This window comes from Periplaneta americana, chromosome 10, assembly GCF_040183065.1.
Source record: "Periplaneta americana isolate PAMFEO1 chromosome 10, P.americana_PAMFEO1_priV1, whole genome shotgun sequence".
NCBI classification, from domain to species: Eukaryota; Metazoa; Arthropoda; class Insecta; order Blattodea; family Blattidae; genus Periplaneta; species Periplaneta americana.
This window is the reverse complement of record NC_091126.1, coordinates 42,776,543-42,799,090: the sequence shown is the minus strand read 5'-3', so window position 1 is coordinate 42,799,090 and position 22,548 is coordinate 42,776,543. Positions and strand designations below refer to the sequence as shown.

The window sequence follows — 22,548 nt, the reverse complement described above, 5'->3', positions numbered from 1 at the left end:
GTTAAGTGAATAATATTTATGCTTCTCCCATATATTGTTTCACATTGTCATACCATCTTCCTTTCTTGTATTTCTCTTTTTCTAGGCACTTAAAGTTGTAGTTTAGAAAAGACGAATTGAAGACATTGTGTTGGTAGTGGTGGTGGTGATAACATTATATTATTTTGTGGGATGTGTGCAGTGGCAGCCAGCCTTAAAGTGTGCAGGGGCACATGTTCCCTGACATTTCTTCTTGTTAATGTTGCTTTATATATATATATATATATATATATATATATATATATATATATATATATGTATATATATATATATAAATATATATATATATATTTATTATTATTATTATTATTATTATTATTATTATTATTATTATTTGCTGTAAGTATTCTTAGCAGAGCATGGGCAAATTCGAATTTGAAAGCTGACTTTATCTTAACAATGAACATACAGTATGCACTGTATTAGGGCACACTTACATTTTCACGAAAACCTGATTTCGAGAAAAGTTGGTTAAACAGTGTAAATAAAGTTTTACTGTTTCATATTTCCTGATGTTTAAAATACGATCCAATAAGTGTAAAAAACGAATAAACGGGAAAGATATATCCAAAATAAATTAACAAGTAAATTTATAGAAATTTGCTTGAGTTCAGAAAAAAAAATAAGCGCGAAAAATGCATAACTGTATATAACATTTCAATGCACAGTTACAGTGATTTTTATATATGTAGGCAATTAACGGTATACTTAATGTATTTCCAATTATATCACATAATAATATCATTTTATAGTGAACATGATTTTGTAAGTTGCTATCATTTATGCTAAAATCCTACAAGTTTAATGCAGTGGATGCAGCGCCATTAAATATACTGAGAAGAAGGAAAAAAATCCTTCCATGTATAATGTTAAAAATACACATTAGAGTTCATGTTTTTATCAGCATCAATTAGGATAGGTTACCGGTGGGAGCAGGGAAACATAGGTGGTGGAGTAGCTATATGTTTTAAAAAAATCGCTAGCACATATTTGTAGCATAAGTACACAATTTTCGGATATGTTCACATAAAATAATTTCTATAGAGATTTTGCGTCAAGTAGGGTTATTTTATAAGAGCAGTAGGGATTTTTTGTTACAGTAACCTGGTGACACTGAACGCAGGTGAGCGCAGAAGTTGAAAGCTATTCGGTTGCAGCACAGGTCACAAACAGGAGCCTAGCGTTGCAGGTTGCAGTCTGTAGTGCTTACTTGTGCAGTAAATACTGGAAAAGCGTTTTAAGTGTAGTTATCGGTATGCCTCAAAACTTGAAAAGGAGAAGCGTGTACAGTGAAAATAATGACGAAAGAAGAAATGGGAACAACTGGATAATACGCACGGCAGACCAATATCGATAGTCGACTCTACTCGCTGGCCACTAGTCACCGGGCCGTACCGAGCCGTATCAAACAAAATATAATCGAAATGGTGGTAGTCAAATTCGCGACTATATTCTTAAATAATTCACTCCATTAGTCCAGTTCAAGGTTTTATGTAGTACAACTGCGGTTTTTTGAATGCATTAAAGGAAAATGAAGATGTAATAAGATAATAAACTAGGTTATCACAAGGAAATTAACAGGAAAAAAGGTGTGTTTCACGGAATACAATTAAAATGACGGAAAGTAAATTTCCGGTTAATGTTCGCCAAAGCGTAAAGTACGTAATTATGACGGCGTTGCTGTTTTATTTCTGGCCTATCGAAAAATACCTAGCCTTTTACGAAAAAAAATTTAAGGACCATGAAATTATTCACCGCTTTCATTATAAGCCTATTATTTTTTAACAATATTACGAATCAAAAACTGTCATATTATATAATTTTAACTACTACATGGACGAATCAAATCAAGCTAACCTAACCTAACCTAACCAAAACTAATCTAACCTAACCAAAGCTAATCTAACCTAACCAAAGCTAATCTAATCTAACCTAACCTAAGCTAACCTAACCTAATCTAAGCTAACATAACATAACCTTCGTAAATGCAAGGCCTGTAACCGGAGCAAGAAGGGATCTCAATCATTTAATCTGCAAGTACACGCAAAAATAAATTCAAGTAAGGATCACGCTCCCACTGCATGAGAGGTCCGCGCATGCGCTACAGCAAAACTGTTTCTGTCCCGAGCCTCTCATCTAAGGCACTCGTCATAATTTACTCGCAATATTTACGCAAATACACATTGTCGCTAACAGTGGTGCTATCTCTCAATAATGTTCAGAACGAAGGAGGTAGACAGAGAGAGAAAAAATTTCTCCCGCCATCTACGCCACACACCAACGTCATGTTCTTATGTTGGTGACATTGTGTATTTACTTAAATTTGGTGGTAAACGTAACGGCACGGTTCAAAGTGGCCGTGCTAATTCTCCAGTATAGCGAAGAAATGAAATGAAGGAGGCATATATGGTGGTGAAATATTTGTTAATGCTACAGGTTTAGAGGTTATGGCAGAACAGTGCACTGACAATGACAAACGTCTAGAAAAATGTAATTTAAATTGTACAACAGATCAACAAAATGAGTTACCTCGCACATTTAATTGGGATCAAGGTAAGGAACTGCAAAATTTAAATTCTCCGGCGCGGGAATCTGTGACAGGTTAAGCTAGGTTATGTTAATTTAGGCATTTCGTATTTCTTGTATAAACGAATCTGTTACAGGTTAGTTTAGGCTTTTCGTATGCCTTACATGTACTAAGTGAAATGAAATGTGCGTTTCGCGTTATATTTTGATGTGTTCTGCCTCATTATTTCACATGTCTATCACTTTTATGTTATCTACACCGATCAATTCCCCCCCCCCCTTCTATTTTCTAATATGTTTTCAAGTCAAATGACGTCCTATACGAATTCTTCACATTACAAACTACCTTCCCTCTGAAACTTGGACAATTTTTCCACTTTCATTCTTACAGTCATCTTCTTGTACTTGAAATATTTTTTCGCTATAGGCCTAATTTTCTGTACCTTCTCTTTCTTCTCTTCTGAATATTTTGACAACTTTAACTCCTTTATTGGGATCTCACTGAGCATTTTCAGACTTTCATTCAGCTTTGTTACACTTTGTTTCCATTGATGATTAAAAAACTACATCTCTGCCTAATTCTTTTGGTGGACCATAGACTGATGATGTCTGTGAAACTGCTGGAATTTACTTCATCTCTTAGTACAATTATTGAGCACAAGATATTTTTTAAATTCATATGTGACAAGAATCGCATCTTTTCAGACGTGTGTTCAGTTGAATATCTGATCTGTTTTTTTTCTTTTCAAGCATAACTGGAAGCGCTCTTCTTAAATTTTTCGCACCCTTTTTCCATGCTTTTATTAATTAAAAGGGTTAAAACAGGCATCGAACCGAGGCTGCTTGGCACTCAATTTTATAGTAAGAAGAATATCACCACATACAAACTAACTCGATCCACGCACAAATCTCGCACTAAATAATACCATCTTTGTGAACACCAACATAGCATTCCTTCACTTACAAGTTTGTAATGTTTATTGGTATTAACAATTTATCAAATACCATTAGGTATCTATTCGACCTTCAAATGCACTTTTGACACTACGAAACGAGATCGGATAAGCTTATAGGAGAAGGAAGTTCAGTCCTATTGCTGAGAAAAAGAAAATAAATTCGTACCGGTATTAACTTAAAATCCCCTAGCATTTCCAACCTGAGAATACTGATACTTTTAAGATATTTAAAGGTACTTCTTTGGCAAAAATAAAGACACAAAAGCTTTGTGTGTACCGAGTCATAATTGAGATTAAATTTTTTTCGACTTTTTAGAATTAATTTGTAGGTTCAGGATTCAGAGAAAAGTAAATTGATACTAAATGAAAGATAATTTAATTAGCTTTCATTTTTTAGTCTTCATTCAACTAACTTATTTGAATTTAAAAAATCATGATGACTTTATAAAAAGACTGAATTAACAAAAGAAAAATTACATAACTCATATTTTCTTCTCTAAATTGTACTAATAAATAACAACATAAAGAGTGAATTAAATTTTCTCCAAAATGTATTCAATTGAACATGGAATGTCTCTTACAGTAATTTCAATATGAATGTATGTTCTTATGTCCACACTTTTGTTTCCTCTTTTTAGGCACAATAGCTGTTGATATTCAATAGCTGTCCTGATGGAAGCAGCTGTAATGACAATCAGACATGTCAGATAAGTCCAGAATCTTGTGATAGTTGCCCAGCAGAGCATGCAATGTGTCGTGATGACTACAGCTGTTTTCCTCAGGCTTGTAAATGTGCTGGTAATTTTTATATTAAGATTAGTATCCTTTTTAGTCATGTTTGTCCAACTGGATTTCTGTATGAATTATTCTTGTTCTCTAAGATGGAAATCTAATTATCATATAATTTAATGATACATTTACGAAATTTGAGAAATGTAATTGATTCAGAGTATATGTATTCCAGTTTTTATCAGCCCATTATTTCATAGGAAATTAAATTTGTTTATAAAATTGTACTGAATATCTTCCGACATTTTTGTATTTTGATGTGTCTTTTTGTTTCTTTTTCAGACCACTGATCCTGCTCCTCTGCATACTCCATCCCTGACTCAGGCTCATATATCTCCAAGAGAAATAATAGAAATCAATGACTCGCATTCCAGTAAGTAATAATAATAATGATAATAATAATAATAATAATAATAACAATAATAATAATAATAATAACAACAATAACAATAATAATAATAATAATAATTCTTTATTTTTTCTGGCAGAGTTACGTCCGTGAGGCCTTCTCTTCCACTCAAACAGAGGATAAAATGGAAATACATGATGATCTTATGTTAGTACTACAAAAATTAGAAGGTATACCTAAGACAAGATCTAAACAGAAAAAAAATACAGAAGCCAGGGGATTATCGAACTTAAATACCTACTTAAACTAGATGACAAATTAAATTGTAAGATTACTTTATAAACCCACCTAATATCCCATGTCTTGGTCAAAGCTCCACGAAGTTCGAAAATATTTTACAGTCTGGATTGTTGTCTTTGAAAATTGTAAGCGCTTCTTTCAGGTTACAGAGAATTAGTCTTTTCTGTACTTGTGTACTTTTCCATCCTTCTTCACTGATATATAGTCCTTCCTCGCAGGCATTATGAAGCTGAACTCATCAAATTCGTAGAATGGTATTACTTTCCGCTTCACGTTTGCAGGTAAACACCTGTTCATTTTTGTATTTGGAGCTGAAAGAATTCTCTTTTGTCCTGCTACATTCTTTGCTACAAGTATCGGAATATATCTGAATCTTTCTGTAGGACCAGACTTCAAATATTTTGTAAATTCCAATTTTTTCATTTGTCATCAGTGGCATTATATCTTTCCTTCAGTTTATAAAATTATTTAATATTAAGGTCGTATTATCTGCTGAATATTTTGACAACTTTGTCTCCTTCATTGGGATCACACCGAGCATTATCAGAATTTCATTTAGCTTTGATGCATTTTCTTTCCATTGGTGATACTAAAACTCCATCACTGTCTAATTCTTTCGATGGACGAGAGATTGATGAAGTCTGTGAAACTGCTAGAATTTCCTTCATCTCTTGGTACAATAATTGTAGCACTGGATATTTTTAAAATTCGTATACGATAGAATTACATATTTTCAGACCTGGGTTCAGTTGAATACTTTTTCTGTTTATCTTCTTATGCATAACTGGAAACACCCCTCTTAAATTTTTCCTACTCTTTTTCCATGCTTTTCTAAATTAAAAGGGTTAAAGCAGGCATCAAAACGAGGCTGCTTGGCTCTCAGTATTCAATTTTGTAGTTACAATAGAATTACCACATACAAACTAGTTCTATCCACGCACAAATCTCGCAATAAATTATACTACATTTGTGAACACTAAAATATCACTCCTTCACTAACAAGTGTATAGTGTTTATTGGTATAAACCGTTTATCAAATACTATTCACTCTTCGAAGGAAGAGAAGGCAGAAGGAAGTTAAGCTCCATCGCTGAGGAAAAGAAAATCCCATAGCATTTCCATCCTAAGACCCTTTGATTCTTGTAGGGTATTTAAAGGAAGTACTTTTTTGGCAATAATAATGATACAAAAGCTTGGCATATAGTGAGTCATAATTGAGATTGAATATTTTTCGACTTTTTATAATTAATTTGTACGTTCAGAATTCAGATAAAAGTAAACTTATACTAAAAGGAAGATAATTTAATTAGCTTTAATTTGAGTCTACGTTCAACTTCCTGTGATAAGCACTTGTCAAGCTATTTCGAAATAGCTGAAGGAATGTGTGCCGAATAATCTCCCCCCCCCCCCCAGTTTTTAAAAAAATCATGACTACTTTAAAAATGACTGAATTAACAAAAGAAAAATATATAACTCATATTTTCATTTCTAAATTGTACTAATAAATAACGACAATAAAAAGAGTGCATTAAATTTTCCCCAAAACGTGTTCAATTCAACATGAAATGTCTCATATTGTAATTTCAGTATGAATGTGTGTTCTTATGTCCACACTTTTCTTTCCTTTTTTCATACACAGTGGCTGTAGCCAGTCACTATCCTGATGGAAGCAGCTGTAATGCCAAACAGATGTGTTGTCAGATAAGTCCAGAATCTTACGGCTGTCTCTCAGCAGAGACTGCAGTGTGCCCTGATGACTACAGCCATTTTCCTCAGGTTTGTAAATTTGCTGATAATTTTTGCATTAGTATTCTTTTTAGTAATGATTGTCCAACTAAATTCTGGATGATTCTGTTTGGTGCACCAGGACATAGGAATGACTTGCTGAATAGTCAAATTTGTAGTTATATGAACTAACTGCAGCAATGCTGAACGAGCTGTCATTCAAAAATAGGGCTATGAATTTTTGAGGGGGAGATGATTTAGAGAACTGGAGAATTTTTCTAAAACCCTTTTGCCTCTTAATTGAATTCTTGCAAAATTTTGTGACGATGTGATGTTTGTCTCACTGGAAATACCTGGCTATAAGTGTAGGACATGGTTGGGCAAATTTATTTTTAGGAGTGCCAAATGATAAACCAAATTTTTTTGGCTGGTGAAAATAATTTATTTCATAATTTTTGTTCATTATTCATATTTTAATATCTGAAAACGCACTTGATGTATTGCCGTGAAGTTATACATAATTTAACTTGAATAATTTTGAATAATTTCGAGGGAAAAATTGTTCCGGGACTGGGTATCGAACCCGGGACCTTTGGTTTAACATACCAACGCTCTACCAACTGAGCTACCCGGGAACTCTACCCGACACCGATCCAATTCCTTCCTCTATATCCACATACCTCAAAGTGGGCTGAAACCGTCAAGCAACCAACTTCGAGTGCACACTAACTCCGTGTGACTTACATTGTGGTTTTCTGTTAATGAACAGCGACGTGTATTATGCAAATCAAGATTTCAGGTAAAAACTTCAACTTTGCAGTATAGCTTACATTCTAGTGTTACTCACGACTCAGTGGTTGAGTTCTGTCATGTATTCAGCCTGACATCTTTCGTCTATGATTATTCTATCACAACACCATACCAGCTACATTGTCAGAATATGACATCTAGTTCCTTTGCTTGCATGCAACCATCGTCTTGTGTTCAGATTGTATTTGTAATACAGTATCTGACTAATTTAACTTAGTTATACACACATTTGTGGAAAAATTCAAATATCTTGGAGCAACAGTAACATATAAATGACACTCGGGAGGAAATTAAACGCAGAATAGATATGGGAAATGCCTGTTATTATTTGGTTGAGAAGCTTTTGTCATCTAGTCTGCTGTCAAAAAATTGAAAGTTAGAATTTATAAAACAGTTATATTACCGGTTGTTCTGTATGGCTGTGAAACTTGGACTCTCACTTTGAGAAAGGAACAGAGATTGAGGGTTTTTGAGAATAAGGTTCTTAGGAAAATATTTGGGGCTAAGAGGGATGAAGTTACAGGAGAATGGAGAAAGTTACGCAACGCAGAGCTGCATGCATTGCATCCTTCACCTGACATAATTAGGAACATTAAATCCAGTCGTTTGAGATGGGCAGGGCATGTAGCACGTATGGGCGAATCCAGAAATGCATATAGAGTGTTAATTGGGAGGCCAGAGGGGAAAAGACCTTCGGGGAGGCTGAGACGTAGATGGGAAGATAATATTAAAATGGATTTGAGGGAGGTGGGATATGAGGGTAGAGACTGGATTAATCTTGCTCAGGATAGGGACCAATGGCGGGCTTATGTGAGGGCGGCAATGAACCTCCGGGTTCCTTAAAAGCCAGTAAGTAAGTAAGTATACACACATTTTCTGAATACTGCAAAAGAATCATACATATCTAAAAACCAGTATTCATTTAAAAAAAAAAAAAAAAAAAAAAAAGACAGTTTCAACAGAGTGGCTTAGTATTGTATGATGTGAGAAAATACTTCCACTGTCACTCATCTTTGAATGCTTGGTATTCTGCGTCAACTTTCTGTTTCTCAGAAGCTGTAGCTATTGTTTGTAAGTCAGATACTGTATTACAAATACAATCTGAACACAAGACGATGGTTGCATGCAAGCAAAGGAACTAGATGTCATATTCTGACAATGTAGCTGGTATGGTGTTGTGATAGAATAATCATAGACGAAAGATGTCAGGCTGAATACATAACAGAACTCAACCACTGAGTCGTGAGTAACATTAGAATGTAAGCTATACTGCAAAGTTGAAGTTTTTACCTGAGTGAGAATCAACCAGACATACATTGTGTTATATTTTACAAACAATGAAGTGTGAAAACTGTCTTTAATTTACTGTTAGCCTTGCCTGTTGCCATCTTATGTCTAATATTCATATACATTTTTATTTTCCACAATATAAAAATCCATTGAGAAATTATTTATTCCCCAGCTCTGATACAACACATTAAAGAGCGTTATTTGACCTGCGGGCCATAGTTTGCCACCCCTGGTGTAGAATATCATCATTTAATTCTTGTTCTCCAAGATGGAAATCTAATTATCCTATGATTTAGTGATACATTTGCGAAATTTGAGAAATGTAATTGATTCAGAGTATACGTATTCCAGATTTTATTAGCTCTTTATTTCATAGGAAATTAAATTTTTGTAACATTATACTGAATATCTTCTCACATTTCTGTATTTTGACGTGTCTTTTTATTTCTTTTTCAGGTCACTGTTCCTACTCCTTTGCACATTCTGTCCCTCACTCAAGCTCCTATTTCTCCAAGAGGAATAGTAGGAATCAATTACTCAAATTCCAGTAAGTTACAGTCGGTAGTGCTATCAAATATAAGATATACCATACCAAGTGTAACACTGACTTAATCATAACCCTTCACATTATATGGAAAAATATGTATATGCACAAGGTGAACTGCAAGTAATGTCATTAATTTCAAGGAGTTATTCTTTGAAAGATGGTCTGGGTGTTTTGTGGATGCTCGAGGAAACACTGAAGAGGAAACAATACAAGATCATCCTTGAACATGTCATGATTCCCTCTGTGAGGATGCTTTATCCGAATGGAGTCACTGATTTCGAACAGGATAATCATCCTGTCCATACATTCAGTGCGGTTTCATATTGGTTTCCAAGAGGATATTACTGTGATGGATTGGCCTCCCTGTTCACCCGATTTGAATCCCGTTGAAAATGTATGGGCAGAGGTGAAAAAAGAAGTGGAGTTGAATTGGGCTGCATATCAACGGAGGAGAAAGGATACCTTGTGGGCTCAAATTCAAGAAGCCTGGAACACAGTGTCGACTGTTGTTACTGTAGAAATTTGATTTCATCCGTGCCTCGAAGTTTGAGACGGGTAATTCGGACTGAGGGGTCTCACACCCGATATTATATGAGTTTATTTATTTTTATTGGGATTTGTTCCTTAATTATTTATTTTCATTGATCTTAGATGAAAGAAAGAAAAGAGCTTATTTTTGGTTTTTGTGTGTGCACATCAATACCACAATTCACAAACGAGTTAAATGTAAAAAAAAAAAAAAAAAAAAAAAAAATAGAAGCTAACCGGCATGCTGAATGTTTTTTTATATATAAAAAAAATAAAAATAAGATGGAGGTAGGATTTGATCCTGAGATCTTACACTAGCATTTTAAATCACACAGCCACAGGACATGGTAGGTTGAATGTTTCTTTATGAGTATGTTATGCATACTCTTGGTTTAAGACACTTTTTTTAGAGTGTACACTTAAAGTTCTTCAATTACGTTTTCAGATGTATACACATTCACAAACTCGATATATAACCATTGCGAAACACATTGAGATAAAAATATTATGGTCAACTTTCTAAGCTGAAAACCTGAAAAGGCTGCGCAGTGAAGGAGTCAAAGTATGGACATAAAAAGGGGGAAGGAAGGGTGGAGAAGTTTTTAACAGGCTCTTGAAAAGATTCTGAATATAGCCATAAAAAGGGATGAGAAAGTCTTCTTACATATTACCAAGAACTGTGACTTTTTTAAGGTTTAAAGAAGGTGGTTCATGAAAGGGAACAAGGGTTGTTCGGCATTATTTCTGTCCTCTGGAAAGCTATAAATCAAGTAATAAAAACAGAAGAAGCTTGTATATTTTTTCTTGAGTTAAAAAAATAATAGAGTCAACTTTCTAAACAGAAACCTTGAATGGGCTTCCGAGTGAAGCCATCGAAGTCTTAAACCAGTGACCGGCATGTTCCGTGCTCTGTGACGTTATACCATGGAGCCACCACTCTCTTTGCTCGGCAATCTCTGCATACTGAGCACAGCGAGGAGAGAAGGTTCAACTGAACAGTGGCGGTATGGCGCCTATAGACTGACAGAGCGCAATCCATTCGTCTGAGGTAGTATGGGAACAGCACAATTACAATACATTTGTACGAAAACAAAACTGTACATCCGTGATAAATCAATGTAACAAAATATTTTGGTTTGTAATCAAATTTAATATACTTATAATAATATGAAATTCATAATACAGCCAGCTGCAGAAGCGTTCGCATTATGTAAATGAGGCTCCGAAACTGCTATAAATATACAAATATAGAAATAAATAATTTAAGCAGTACTACAACACTTTGTCTACTCAGAAACTTGAAAACAGTTCAAGTGTTTTTAACAGACATTTTCCTACACAATATACAGATTGAACCATATAGGCCCTAACTTGGTGAGTAGTATGCAAAGTATATTTCAACTTTTGAAACACACCATCACTTTGTGTTACTACCGTGCCCAAGTTAAATGCTTTGTCGAGATCAAACTGTGTTATGGAGTATGGAGGAATGTCGAAGTGTTTGATTTGTGGCAAGCTGTTTCAGCATGTAAAGAAATTCAATATACAATGCCATTATTCTCTATGCCACACAAATGATTATGACAAATATGGGGGAGAATATCGACAAGTACTAGTGCAGCAATTGAAAGATAAATTGTTAAGTGAAGCTAGGGAACACACTGTCAGTGAATCAATAGTAAGCTTAAGGCTTAAGATATAGGATTTCACTAGCCATTGCAAAGAACATGCGTTCTTTTAATGACGGGGAATTTGCCAAGAATGTTGCCATCATGACCGCAGAGTAGTTATTCCCTAGCAAAATACAGGAATGTGATTCCATCAATTTATCTCCAAGAACTGTAGTATCATTGCTACACTGACGCCACTGCGCTGGTGCGTGATAACAGTAATACGACTCAACTGCTCGCTCTTCCAAGCTCTTGAGGCCTGACTGGCTCTTACGTCATAACTGCAGCATCTGCCGGCCACTGTCTTAAACAAAAGGCCTGCAGTATATTCTAGATTTGAAGGTTAACTTTATTATCCTTGAGATGGATTCTTAAAGTGAAATTTTTAACATAGACTTATTTTACATAAACTTTCTGTTTCCCCCTGTTCTTCGCTATGCATATCTTTTTTTTTTTTTTTTTTTTTAGCTTCAGTTTGAAAAATCAGTCAAGTTCACTTAGTTAATCTTGACCTAAGTTTTGCCAGTTTTGTTGTAGTTTGTCAATGTGCAATGTGTTACAATAGTGCTTAAGTATGAGTCCTTCGGAGAGTGAAAGTGAATCATGTGTAGGAGAAGAGGTACAGAGACTCCCAAGAAAAAAATTCGTGGTGAATCTAATTTGAAACTCGAAACTCGACAATAAAAATATAGAGTGAAATGGGAACAAGATTCTATATTTAAAGGATGGATATCACCTGTAGTAGGGGTGCAGAATAAAGCATATTGCAATGCGTGTAGATGGGAAATTGTAGCAAAATTGAGTATTTGAGGGAACATAAAAAAACTGAGAAACATTTGAACTCTGTCAAAGGACTTGTGCAGAGGCAATGTACTGGTACTTTGTTTCAGTGCAATTCACAACCATGTAGGAACTTACATGCGGACACGAATGTTTCTGTTAAAAGAGAAAAAATTTTATGGACTGGGTTAATAGCTGAGCACAATCTTTGAATCCGGGTAGATGACCATGTTATTGCTGTGTCCAAGGCTGCCTATTCTGATTGTAAAAACGTCTCAGGCAGTTACATTAAATAGAACAAAAGCAAGTTCTGTAATAAAAAAATGTAATTGGCAAGTGTCATTTTGAAGAACTTGCAGATGAACTTAGAAATAATAAATTTAGCATCATAATAGACGAGTCCATGGATATAGGATCCATAAAAACTCTAGCTGTCTGTGTGCAATTAGGTTTCAAATGGATAAACCAACACCAAGGGGGCATGGCAACAAAGTTTTGGAACTTTGTGCAAAAATATTTAGCAGAAGCGACCCAATGCCACGTATGAAGAGGCTACTGCTGCACGTCTTTACGATGAACTAGTTAAGACATTTAGAGATGTCAGTGTGCTCCTCACTAATACCGTAGAATTTGCCAATGACTGATACAACTCCATGTTTGGAGTTGGAAATTCTGTAGCAAGTCGTCTTAGGCAGTCCTTCCATGGCTTTATGACTCTTAAATGCATTTGCCATTCTCTTCATTTATGTGCCAGTGAAGCATGTGCAGTAAATTGTTACCCCGGAAATGTGAAGAACTCGCCAGGATGTGTATGGGTAATTCAAACACTGTAGTAAACGATGGGCTCAATTACAAAAGTATCAGGAATTTTGTAATGTTGATCTGTTTAAAATATTGTAACTTTTATTCAAAACAACAATGTAATTTTATCGTTTCACAATAGTCACTTTCTATAGTTTAGTTTAAATACTCCCGTCAACAATGGGATTTCCACTCCACACAGTATTCGTTGCACTCCATAGACGACAATGACAATTTACTTGGATTATTGAGAACAACAATGAACTGTTAATCTTAACTAATGTTCACAAAGCGCTATTTACAAAACAGAGCCGTTAGTTCTCAATTCACAGTTTGTTTGCCTTGACTAATTCATCTAGCTCAGTCACTCGAGTTCATAGTATCTCGAACCCCAGACCTTCAGAGACAATCCACTGAACTTCGAACTCAGGTCCCCCAACTGTGGTCCACTGCACTCAAACTCAGGACTTCCGGCTCACACAGCTGTGGACACACTCAAGTCGAACCCGGTCTCGAAGCTGGCTTCACTGCTACACAAGACTGGCTGACTTGCTGTTTACCGACTACAACACTGCTCAAGTTCACTTGCATGTCGTAATTTATAACCAAACCATAGCTACGAGAATGTACGATGCTAGAAATTTCCATGGATGTCCAGAGATGGCACTCTCGAAATCTCTGGATTTCTCCCCTCTCTGCTGCGGTCACTCTCTCTCCTCTCCTCTCTACACCACAGCACATGCCCCAGGAAGCAGATGTGTGTGCAACTTCCGCACCGAACTACTGCCGACCTTGCCTTCTTCTGCCGGTCGTGAGATCGAATCTCACGTGGCTGTCACAATATTAAGGCCCTCTCGAACTCGGTGACTTTCTCTTTTCCGGCTTGTAGACTGTTTATCAGAGCAGTGGAATGCCATCAGTATGTATTTTACGATAGAAGCATTTTCCAATAGTGAAACAGGATGTGAAATACTTTTAATAGTTGGCATTTTCCGATACTGTTTATTTTTGACAATGTTATTTATAATTACAGAAATGACCATTATGGTGATGTCTTTCATAACAGAAACTAATTAAACATACTGCTCCAGAGGCATAGGTTGTGATTCTTACCCATTGTTTTTCGGTAAGTAAAATAAATTTATTTTTATAAATGTAATGTCTCGATAATATAAATGCGATTAGACAAGTTTGATATAATACTGTTTGAAATGTTAATGTAATATATTATAGTGTGATTATATTACAGTATTGAATTTATTAGTTTGAACATTGACCTTATAATTTTAAATTTGTTTATATTATATAAACTACTTCACTTATATTTTTCACTTCTTTAATTCGTTGACACACTTTAATTGTATCATCAAAGTATTTAACAGATACTACGTTTGTTAGAATACACATAATTCCACTGAATAAATTTAATTTAATTGTGCTACAAAATTATCAGTTTCCAAAATGGGTAAAATAATTTTACGCCTTAACTTCTAGTAACATGAAGAACATGACTGTATAAATTCAGCAGTCCTTTGTGGTCGACATTATAGTCCAGCTCATAAAAAATGTATAGAAGTTCCTTCCCACATGTTGTACAGTGTTGTGTCACAGAAGTAATTTAAGGCTCAAAAAATGCTGTTCAACTTAGGGCTTAAAATTCTCCTCAATAATCTTCGTTACTTTTAAAAGAAAGAGACTTTAATAGAATTCATAAAAAATGTCTCAATTCAAGTTAATCTGTACAAATGTGCTAAGTATATTATTGTATATGTTGTAGGTTTCATGTTGTGTACAAGGATTTTTTGCTTTGGTGGATATTAATATAATGGATCTTCATTAGAATATTTGCTGGAAACCAAGCCTCCTTCTGGTCATGAGTTGAGAGTACATATATGCCTACTTTTTCGTACAATATTTAGTGAACAGTGTTGTCAAGTTAGTTGTGAAAGATAAAGAATGAAAGCTGCAGGTACATTTAATCAATCTGATGCTATGATTTCTGATGAAAATATATGAAAGACTGTTGCTTATCAAACGTGCCAAAACATATGTACTGGTGTAGAAATGTGGTAAAAAACAAGAATGACTCTTCATATAATCAGTGCTGTAGTTGAAAAAAAAAAGTTAATGGAATTCTGCTATTTCACAAGCCTCCAAACTGCTTTATCAGTTGTTTTCTGTTTTATTTATACTGGAACTGTGGAACGCTAGTATTATTTTAACTGGCACTGCATTCCAGCCCAACTACAGCACTGCATATAAGAACATGTACGAGATTGAATCTTCATATACCAGTATTATTAGCATTTCCTTGTCTTGTTAGATATCTGCAGTATAGAAAAATTAAGTCATGGAAATGTAAATGTTACCATAATATTTTTGACTATTAAAAGTTAAGACTGTTAATATTTTTGTTGATCTGTTCGTGTAATGTGAAAAACTATGATTCATAATACTATGCCTAGCAGATGAACACCATGGTAATGTTTGAAAGTGGTATCTTGAATATTGTTTGTAGCTTCTTAAGATCAACAGAATAATTTTATTTATTTTTATCTTTCTAAATTTGAGCTGCTCTGGTGAAGACAATGTTAAGTGACTAAAACTACATTTTGAAATACAGTGACTTCAATGTTTTAAAAACTCATGCTCAAGTAGCACTGACACATATTGCCAGCATTTGAAACTTCAACATAAAACGTCTCACATACAAAAGACAAATAGCACTGAAAAAAAGCATGTGACATAAGATTATTTTCATGAATAATGAAAATGTCACTTAGCATTGTCTTCACCTGAGCAGCTCATATATGCTTTTTTTTTTGGGGGGGGGGAGGGGGAATAGCTTCATATTCTTTCGGCTTCTTTAGAAATACCATGCAATGAGTAAATTCTGCTTACATTTACAATTTGTGAGGTTTTAATTTGTGTAACGTTTCGGAAGAAATAACACTAATCTATTAATTACTGTACAAATGAGAAGTGAGAATTGTTACCATAGAATTTTCATATTACATTTCATGTAGGCCTATTCATTTAGAAATATTGCTCTGGGAAAATTAGATTTCCAATCTTTTGACTGAAATGAGTATGATTTTTTTTTTTTTTTTATGTTTTCCATGCAGAATGGGCCAGAATATTTGCGTAATTTAATTTAAATGTAAAATAATATTTATATTGTTACTGATAAAATAGTATTATTAAAAAAGATTTTAATGTCATACATATGTTCAAGTTTGATGTTAATATATTATTGTGTTATATTTCATGAAATATCTTTAAGGAAAAAAGCAGAGACTTAACATTGTCTTTCATATTTACTTTTTTTTTTTTTAATAGCTTCATATTCTTTCGGTTTCTTTAGAAATATCATATAATGAGTAAATTCTGTTTACATTTAAAATTTGTGAGTTTTTAATTTGTGTAACATTTCGGAAGAAATGACACTAATCTCTTAATTACTGTACAAACGAGAAGTGAGATTTGTTACCTTAGAATTTTCATATTACATTTCATGTATTCATTTAGAAATATTGCTTTGGGAAAATTAGATTTCCAATCTTTTGACTGAAATGAGTGTGATTTTTTTTTTAATATTTGATGTTTTCCATGCAGAATGGGCCAGAATATTTGCGTAATTTAATTTAAATGTAAAATAATATTTATATTTTTACTGATAAAATAGTATTAAAAAAAGATTCTAATGTCATGTATATGTTCAAGTTGATGTTAATATATTATTGTGTTATATTTCATGAAATATCTTCAAGGAAGAAAGCAGAGACTCAATGTACAATGTAAAGTACAAATAGTAGATTACAGGAAATATAATTATATTTATAATATATTCTGTAGAGCATTTATGAAACATTATTGCGGCCCTTAAATAAAAAAATATATATATATATTTTCTAATATATTGCAAAAATATGACAGAGTAAACAAATTTTATACTAAATTATATGCATTGAATATTACATATTACATTAATAAATTTTTTCTAATGTTTGATTGAAGTTAAGTGAATATTATTTATGTTTCTCCCATGTATTGTTACACATTGCCATACCATCTCCCTTTCTTGTATTTTCTCTTTATCTAGAGACTTAAAGATGCAGTTAGGAAAGACAAATTGAAGACATTGTGGTGGTGGTGATAGGTGATAATTAGAGACTGGATTTATAGATTTTTTTTTCGAGAAGAAATAATATTGACAGAAGAGAAGTTTTAAACAAAGAGATACCTACGCCATCATTGACCATTTTCCATAATGAAAATCTTAAAACGCAAGACTCCAGTGGATGCTTGTAAGGGCAACATAAATGGTTATGTGACAATATGGTGCAAAATAAACTTTTCTGTTGACCGTGCGTGTTGCTGTTAAAAAAAGAACTGAGGGCTTTAGCAACCTGAAGTAAAATGATACCAGGGGAATTTCAATACATACAGTGTCCAGCAGAATGATCTTCCTGATTACAAACATAAATAACAAGAGCAACATAGATCCTATTCAAAATTTTATTTTACTATCTTACAGAAGAATGTTTGTCATTTTGACATCACTTTGTTTTAAAGATAGTATCTTCCAAATTCTCCAGGTATCGATCAAATTCCAGCAGAATTAATACAAGAGGGTGGAAGCACATTATCTAACGAAATTTATAAGCTTGTACTTGCTATTTGGGAAAAGGAAATTGTACCAGATCAATGGAAGGAGTCCATAATCGTACCTATCTTTAAGAAAGGGGACAATACTAACTGTAGTAACTTTCGAGGAATATCACTTTTGTTGACGTCTTACAAAATTTTGTCCAATATTCTTTTGAGAAGGTTAACTCCATATGTAGATGAAATTATCGGGGATCATCAGTGTGGTTTTAGGCGTAATAGATCAACTATTGACCAGATATTTTGTATTCGACAGATAATGGAGAAAAAATGGGAGTATAAGGGTACAGTGCATCAGTTATTCATAGATTTCAAAAAGGCATATGACTCGGTTAAGAGAGAAGTTTTATATGATATTCTTATTGAATTTGGTATTCCCAAGAAACTAGTTCGATTAATTAAAATGTGTCTCAGTGAAACGTACAGCAGAGTTCGTATAGGCCAGTTTCTATCTGATGCTTCTCCAATTCACTGCGGGCTAAAGCAGGGAGATGCACTATCACCTTTACTTTTTAACTTCGCTCTAGAATATGCCATTAGGAAAGTTCAGGATAATAGACAGGGTTTGGAGTTGAATGGGTTACATCAGCTTCTTCTCTATGCAGATGACGTGAATATGCTAGGAGAAAATCCACAAACGATTAGGGAAAACACGGAAATTATAGTTGAAGCAAATAAAGTGATAGGGTCGGAAGTAAATCCCGAAAAGACTAAGTATATGATTATGTCTCGTGACCAGAATATTGTACGAAATGGAACTATAAAAATTAGAGATTTATCTTTCGAAGAGGTGGAAAAATTCAAATATCTTGGAGCAACAGTAACAAATATAAATGACACTCGGGAGGAAATTAAACGCAGAATAAATATGGGAAATGCGTGTTATTATTCGGTTGAGAAGCTTTTGTCATCTACTCTTCTGTCAAAAAATCTGAAAGTTAGAATTTATAAAACAGTTATATTACCGGTTGTTATGTATGGTTGTGAAATTTGGACTCTCACTTTGAGAGAGGAACAGAGATCAAAGGTGTTTGAGAATAAGGTTCTTAGGAAAATATTTGGGGCTAAGAGGGATGAAGTTACAGGAGAATGGAGAAAGTTGCACAACACAGAACTGCACGCATTGTATTCCTCACCTGACATAATTAGGAACATTAAATCCAGACGTTTGAGATGGGCAAGGCATGTAGCAAGTATGGGCGAATCCAGAAATGCATATAGAGTGTTAGTTGGGATGCCGGAGGGAAAAAGACCTTTAGGGAGGCCGAGACGTAGATGGGAAGATAATATTAAAATGGATTTGAGGGAGGTGAGATATGATGATAGAGACTGGATTAATCTTGCTCAGGATAGGGACCAATGGCGGGCTTATGTGAGGGCGGCAATGAACCTCCGGGTTCCTTAAAAGCCAGTAAGTAAGTAAGTATCTTCCAAATGCTTGCCCTCACGAGCTATACACTCCTCATACAGTGACTGTACGTCCTTCTTCCTGAAATTTATTATTTTAAATTGTGCAACAGCACATCAAACAGTAAAACGTCTCTGTAGAGGGGTCACTGATGCATTTCTCAAGCATTTTCTGGTACCAATATGGAATGTTTTGTTTGTTGATGCAGCCTGAAAAATGAAAATGAGTGTAGTCATTACTGAGCACAACAGCATCACCCGAAACATTTTCCAATATGGTCTCCCAGGCATCTTGGCGGTTGAACCAGTCATGTTGTCGAAGTTTCTGAACCACCATAGTTTTGCAGGAATGGAACTTGAGGTCTAGGTGTAAGATTTGTCTGACACTCCGATCAGATATTCCCAACACCAGAATATGTTTAATGGCTGAAAGTCTAGGAGATGTGGTAACAGCATGCCTCACTGCTGCAATATTATCAGGAGCCCAAACGTTGCGACATTTACCAGATGACTTCTGTTTGAAAGTTGAACTTTTGTCTGACATTTCTCACCCATATCAGTAGGTTTTATCAGGAATTCTTTCATGTCGACCTACTCTAAAATGAATATGAAATTGCAACAGCATTTTTTTAAAAATGCTCAATAACAAAATGCACGATAGGATGCGTATTTTCCGGGCTGGAGGGCCGTGGTCTGTCTCTGTTACAACCAAATGTTTCATCCACTACTCCGGTGGACATCTTCAGTGGCGTGGTACACGTGTGCGGAGATATCTGCTGTGTGTATCAGGAATTGGCATTGAGACTTGTAGCACTTCGATATTTAAGATGTGGGACTGTTGTTGCTTGTCGTCGCCGCGGTCCGCACCAGTGGCTTCGGTGTTCTGATTGTTTGTCATATTATCTAATTGTCAGAGAAAGGGTTTGATGTGTGTGCTTCTCAGGGCTGGATACCAAGCTTTGTTGACCTTGAGTCCTTCCTCCTTACGGTTAAAATTATTTTTGTGTTTATGAATTTCAATAGCTTCCCGATGTAACCTGGCATAGAAGTGTGGCGTACTGCTTAGGATTCCTGTACAACATGCAGAATTACCAGATTCTCAGTCTCTGAAATCCATATGCCTAGCTAACATCTCTATTGAGAATGAAGTTATCCAAAACTTGGATCTTTCAAATGATTAGCACTTTCGTATAAAACAAAGTCAAGTGCAGAAGATTTGTGTAAGGATATGGGTTAGTTTAACTTTTTGTAGTGTGGTGAAAGTGTGTTCTTAAAAAAACTCTTCAGTGTGAAATAAAAGTTAATGTGAAGTTTTGAAAGTAATACCATGTACAGTATGTTTAAAAACATATTTAATACAGTGTGATGGACTGAACTAGAATAATGTTAACATTAACTTTCATCATGGATTTACTAAAGATTATTATTTTTTTTGGTCCTGTAGAATATATCTGTTATGGTAACAATTAATATTAGAGGAGAAAAATTTGCTCCGGTGAGAGCGCTTGGTATGTAGACCCAAGGACCCGGGTTCGATTCCCGGTGCTGGAGCGAATTTTTCTCCTCTAATATTAATTGTTACCGTAACAGATATGTTCTGTAGGACCAAAAAAATAATAATCTTTAGTAAATTCTTCTAGCAGCAGTGCATAATTATGTATAGATTACTGTGCATATTACTGTGGAATCCCGGCCACCAAGTCACTTAACTGAGTGCGCTCCTTGTACAATACCAGTTGACATAATATAAAATGTCTACATACATGCCCAACTTGGAGTCAGGCCACAAAGGGAGAAAAACACTGGAGGAGTGGAGTTCGATCTGGTGCTGTGGATTGGACTTCAGCGTAGCTCAATGGTGAGAGTGCTTGGTACATAGAACCAAGGAGCCGGGTTCGATCCCCACGCCGGAGGGAATTTTTCTCCTCTAATATTAATTTCATCATGGATGTCACTGGATGGAGTCTCCAAGTATGGTAAGTCACTTAACATCATTATTATAGTGGATTATTTAGAATTCAGTATTTAAAAGACCTAAAAACATTGAACTAACACTCCTTTCCATAGCCTTGAGCACATAGTCACTGCATACCAAACTTGTGTTTAATGTGCTCAAACACTGGGCTTTAATGATCATTCCCGATACAGCCAATCCACCCGGTTCTTCAGTCAGAGACCTGTTTCATAAAGCTGACAAGTTCTACAATCATGACAATTCTACAAATATGTCAGAATATTGTAGCATTATTTTCTAACAATTCTTATCTGCTTTGACAAATAAAATTTGTGAATTGTCAACCGTTTCATGAACATGACAATGACAGATAAAGTATCTGTAAACATGTAAGATCGATAACAAATTATTTCTTCTTATTCATTTCATATTTTTATATAAGTAATCAATATGAGACGAGTTGATTGGATGATCTTATATTGTACGCCATGATTGAATTTGTTACTAGTAACTACCATTAGAAAATCAATTCTGAACAGCGATAAGATTATAATTCTAAATTTGATTAAAGAAATCAACGATATTCGAGTCAACAAATACAGCCTCTTTTTCAAAAGAAGCACGATTTCTTTTTATCAAGGACTCATTGGTAATACCATCTACTCTTGGAAAATTTGTTACTCTCATGTGGAGTTGTGGAATGGTATGCACATCTGTTGTTGCCAGCTAATCTCTTCCCCAAGTAATGGGTGTACCAACAAATCACTAATGTTCCTGTAACACAATGGTGGACAGTTGATTTCGATAAACCATGTGCATCAGCAGTTAGGTGATACTGAGCTCTATTTTCCATCCAGTATAAGAACATAATTATAGGACTAATAATTACTTCCGTTCAAGTGCTTTATTTCTTTTTCTTTTGTGTAGCAAATCTCATATTTTGTTCATTATATTTTCAGCTGATGTTTGCTAATACGAAATTGTTCCATGAATATAGACTCAGTGAAAATATAATTGGAAGAGATAGGATAAGGAATGACAGGATAAGAGAAGAAGTTAAACTGAGAAAAGCATTAACAGAGGTGATTAATGAAAGGCAATTGAAATGGTTTGGGCATGTATATCGTATGGGAGAAGAAAGGAAGGTTAAACGGGTGATGGAAATGAGAGTGGAAGGAAGAAAGAGAAGAGGAAGACCAAGGATTAAATGGGAGGATACAATAGAAAGAATAGGCCAACAGAAAGGAAAAACAATGGTAGAGATGAAGAGAATGTGTAGAGACCGGGAAAAATGGATGAAATGGACGGAGAGAGGCAAACCCGACGCTTAGCAGCAGAAGGGACTGAAGAAGAAGAAGAAGAAGAAGACAATATAATTTATCCTTCCTTTAAAAACTTTTGTCTTGCGT

The 22,548-nt window shown here is 34.8% G+C and overlaps 1 protein-coding gene across 8 annotated transcripts; it reads left to right on the top strand.

The window, feature by feature from the left end:
* Nucleotides 1-1,572: 1,572 nt before the first annotated feature.
* On the top strand, nucleotides 1,573-17,120 carry LOC138707612 (uncharacterized). 8 transcript variants are annotated; one of them, XM_069837266.1, is made up of 7 exons: nucleotides 1,573-2,592; nucleotides 4,160-4,319; nucleotides 4,593-4,683; nucleotides 6,599-6,735; nucleotides 9,241-9,331; nucleotides 14,144-14,236; nucleotides 14,888-17,120. In XM_069837266.1, the coding sequence occupies exons 2-6, from the start codon at nucleotides 4,266-4,268 to the stop codon at nucleotides 14,185-14,187; spliced, it is 417 nt and encodes a 138-aa protein (XP_069693367.1). In that variant the 5' UTR covers nucleotides 1,573-2,592; nucleotides 4,160-4,265; the 3' UTR covers nucleotides 14,188-14,236; nucleotides 14,888-17,120. The 8 variants fall into 8 exon arrangements, with proteins under 8 accessions (XP_069693367.1, XP_069693366.1, XP_069693370.1 ...); XM_069837265.1 differs by having other exon boundaries at nucleotides 14,144-17,120; XM_069837269.1 differs by lacking the exons at nucleotides 14,144-14,236; nucleotides 14,888-17,120 and adding an exon at nucleotides 4,799-4,889 and having other exon boundaries at nucleotides 4,160-4,307; nucleotides 9,241-11,139.
* Nucleotides 17,121-22,548: the final 5,428 nt, after the last annotated feature.

What these genes read in the sequence shown, in the direction of transcription:
- LOC138707612 (XM_069837263.1), top strand. Translation starts at nt 4,266, where the DNA reads ATGCAATGTGTCGTGATGACTACAGCTGTTTTCCTCAGGCTTGTAAAT. An exon ending in TCAGGCTTGTAAATGTGCTG is followed by an intron (nt 4,320 to 4,592) that starts GTAATTTTTATA and finishes TTTCTTTTTCAG; the next exon opens with ACCACTGATCCTGCTCCTCT. An exon ending in AATCAATGACTCGCATTCCA is followed by an intron (nt 4,684 to 6,598) that starts GTAAGTAATAAT and finishes TTTCATACACAG; the next exon opens with TGGCTGTAGCCAGTCACTAT.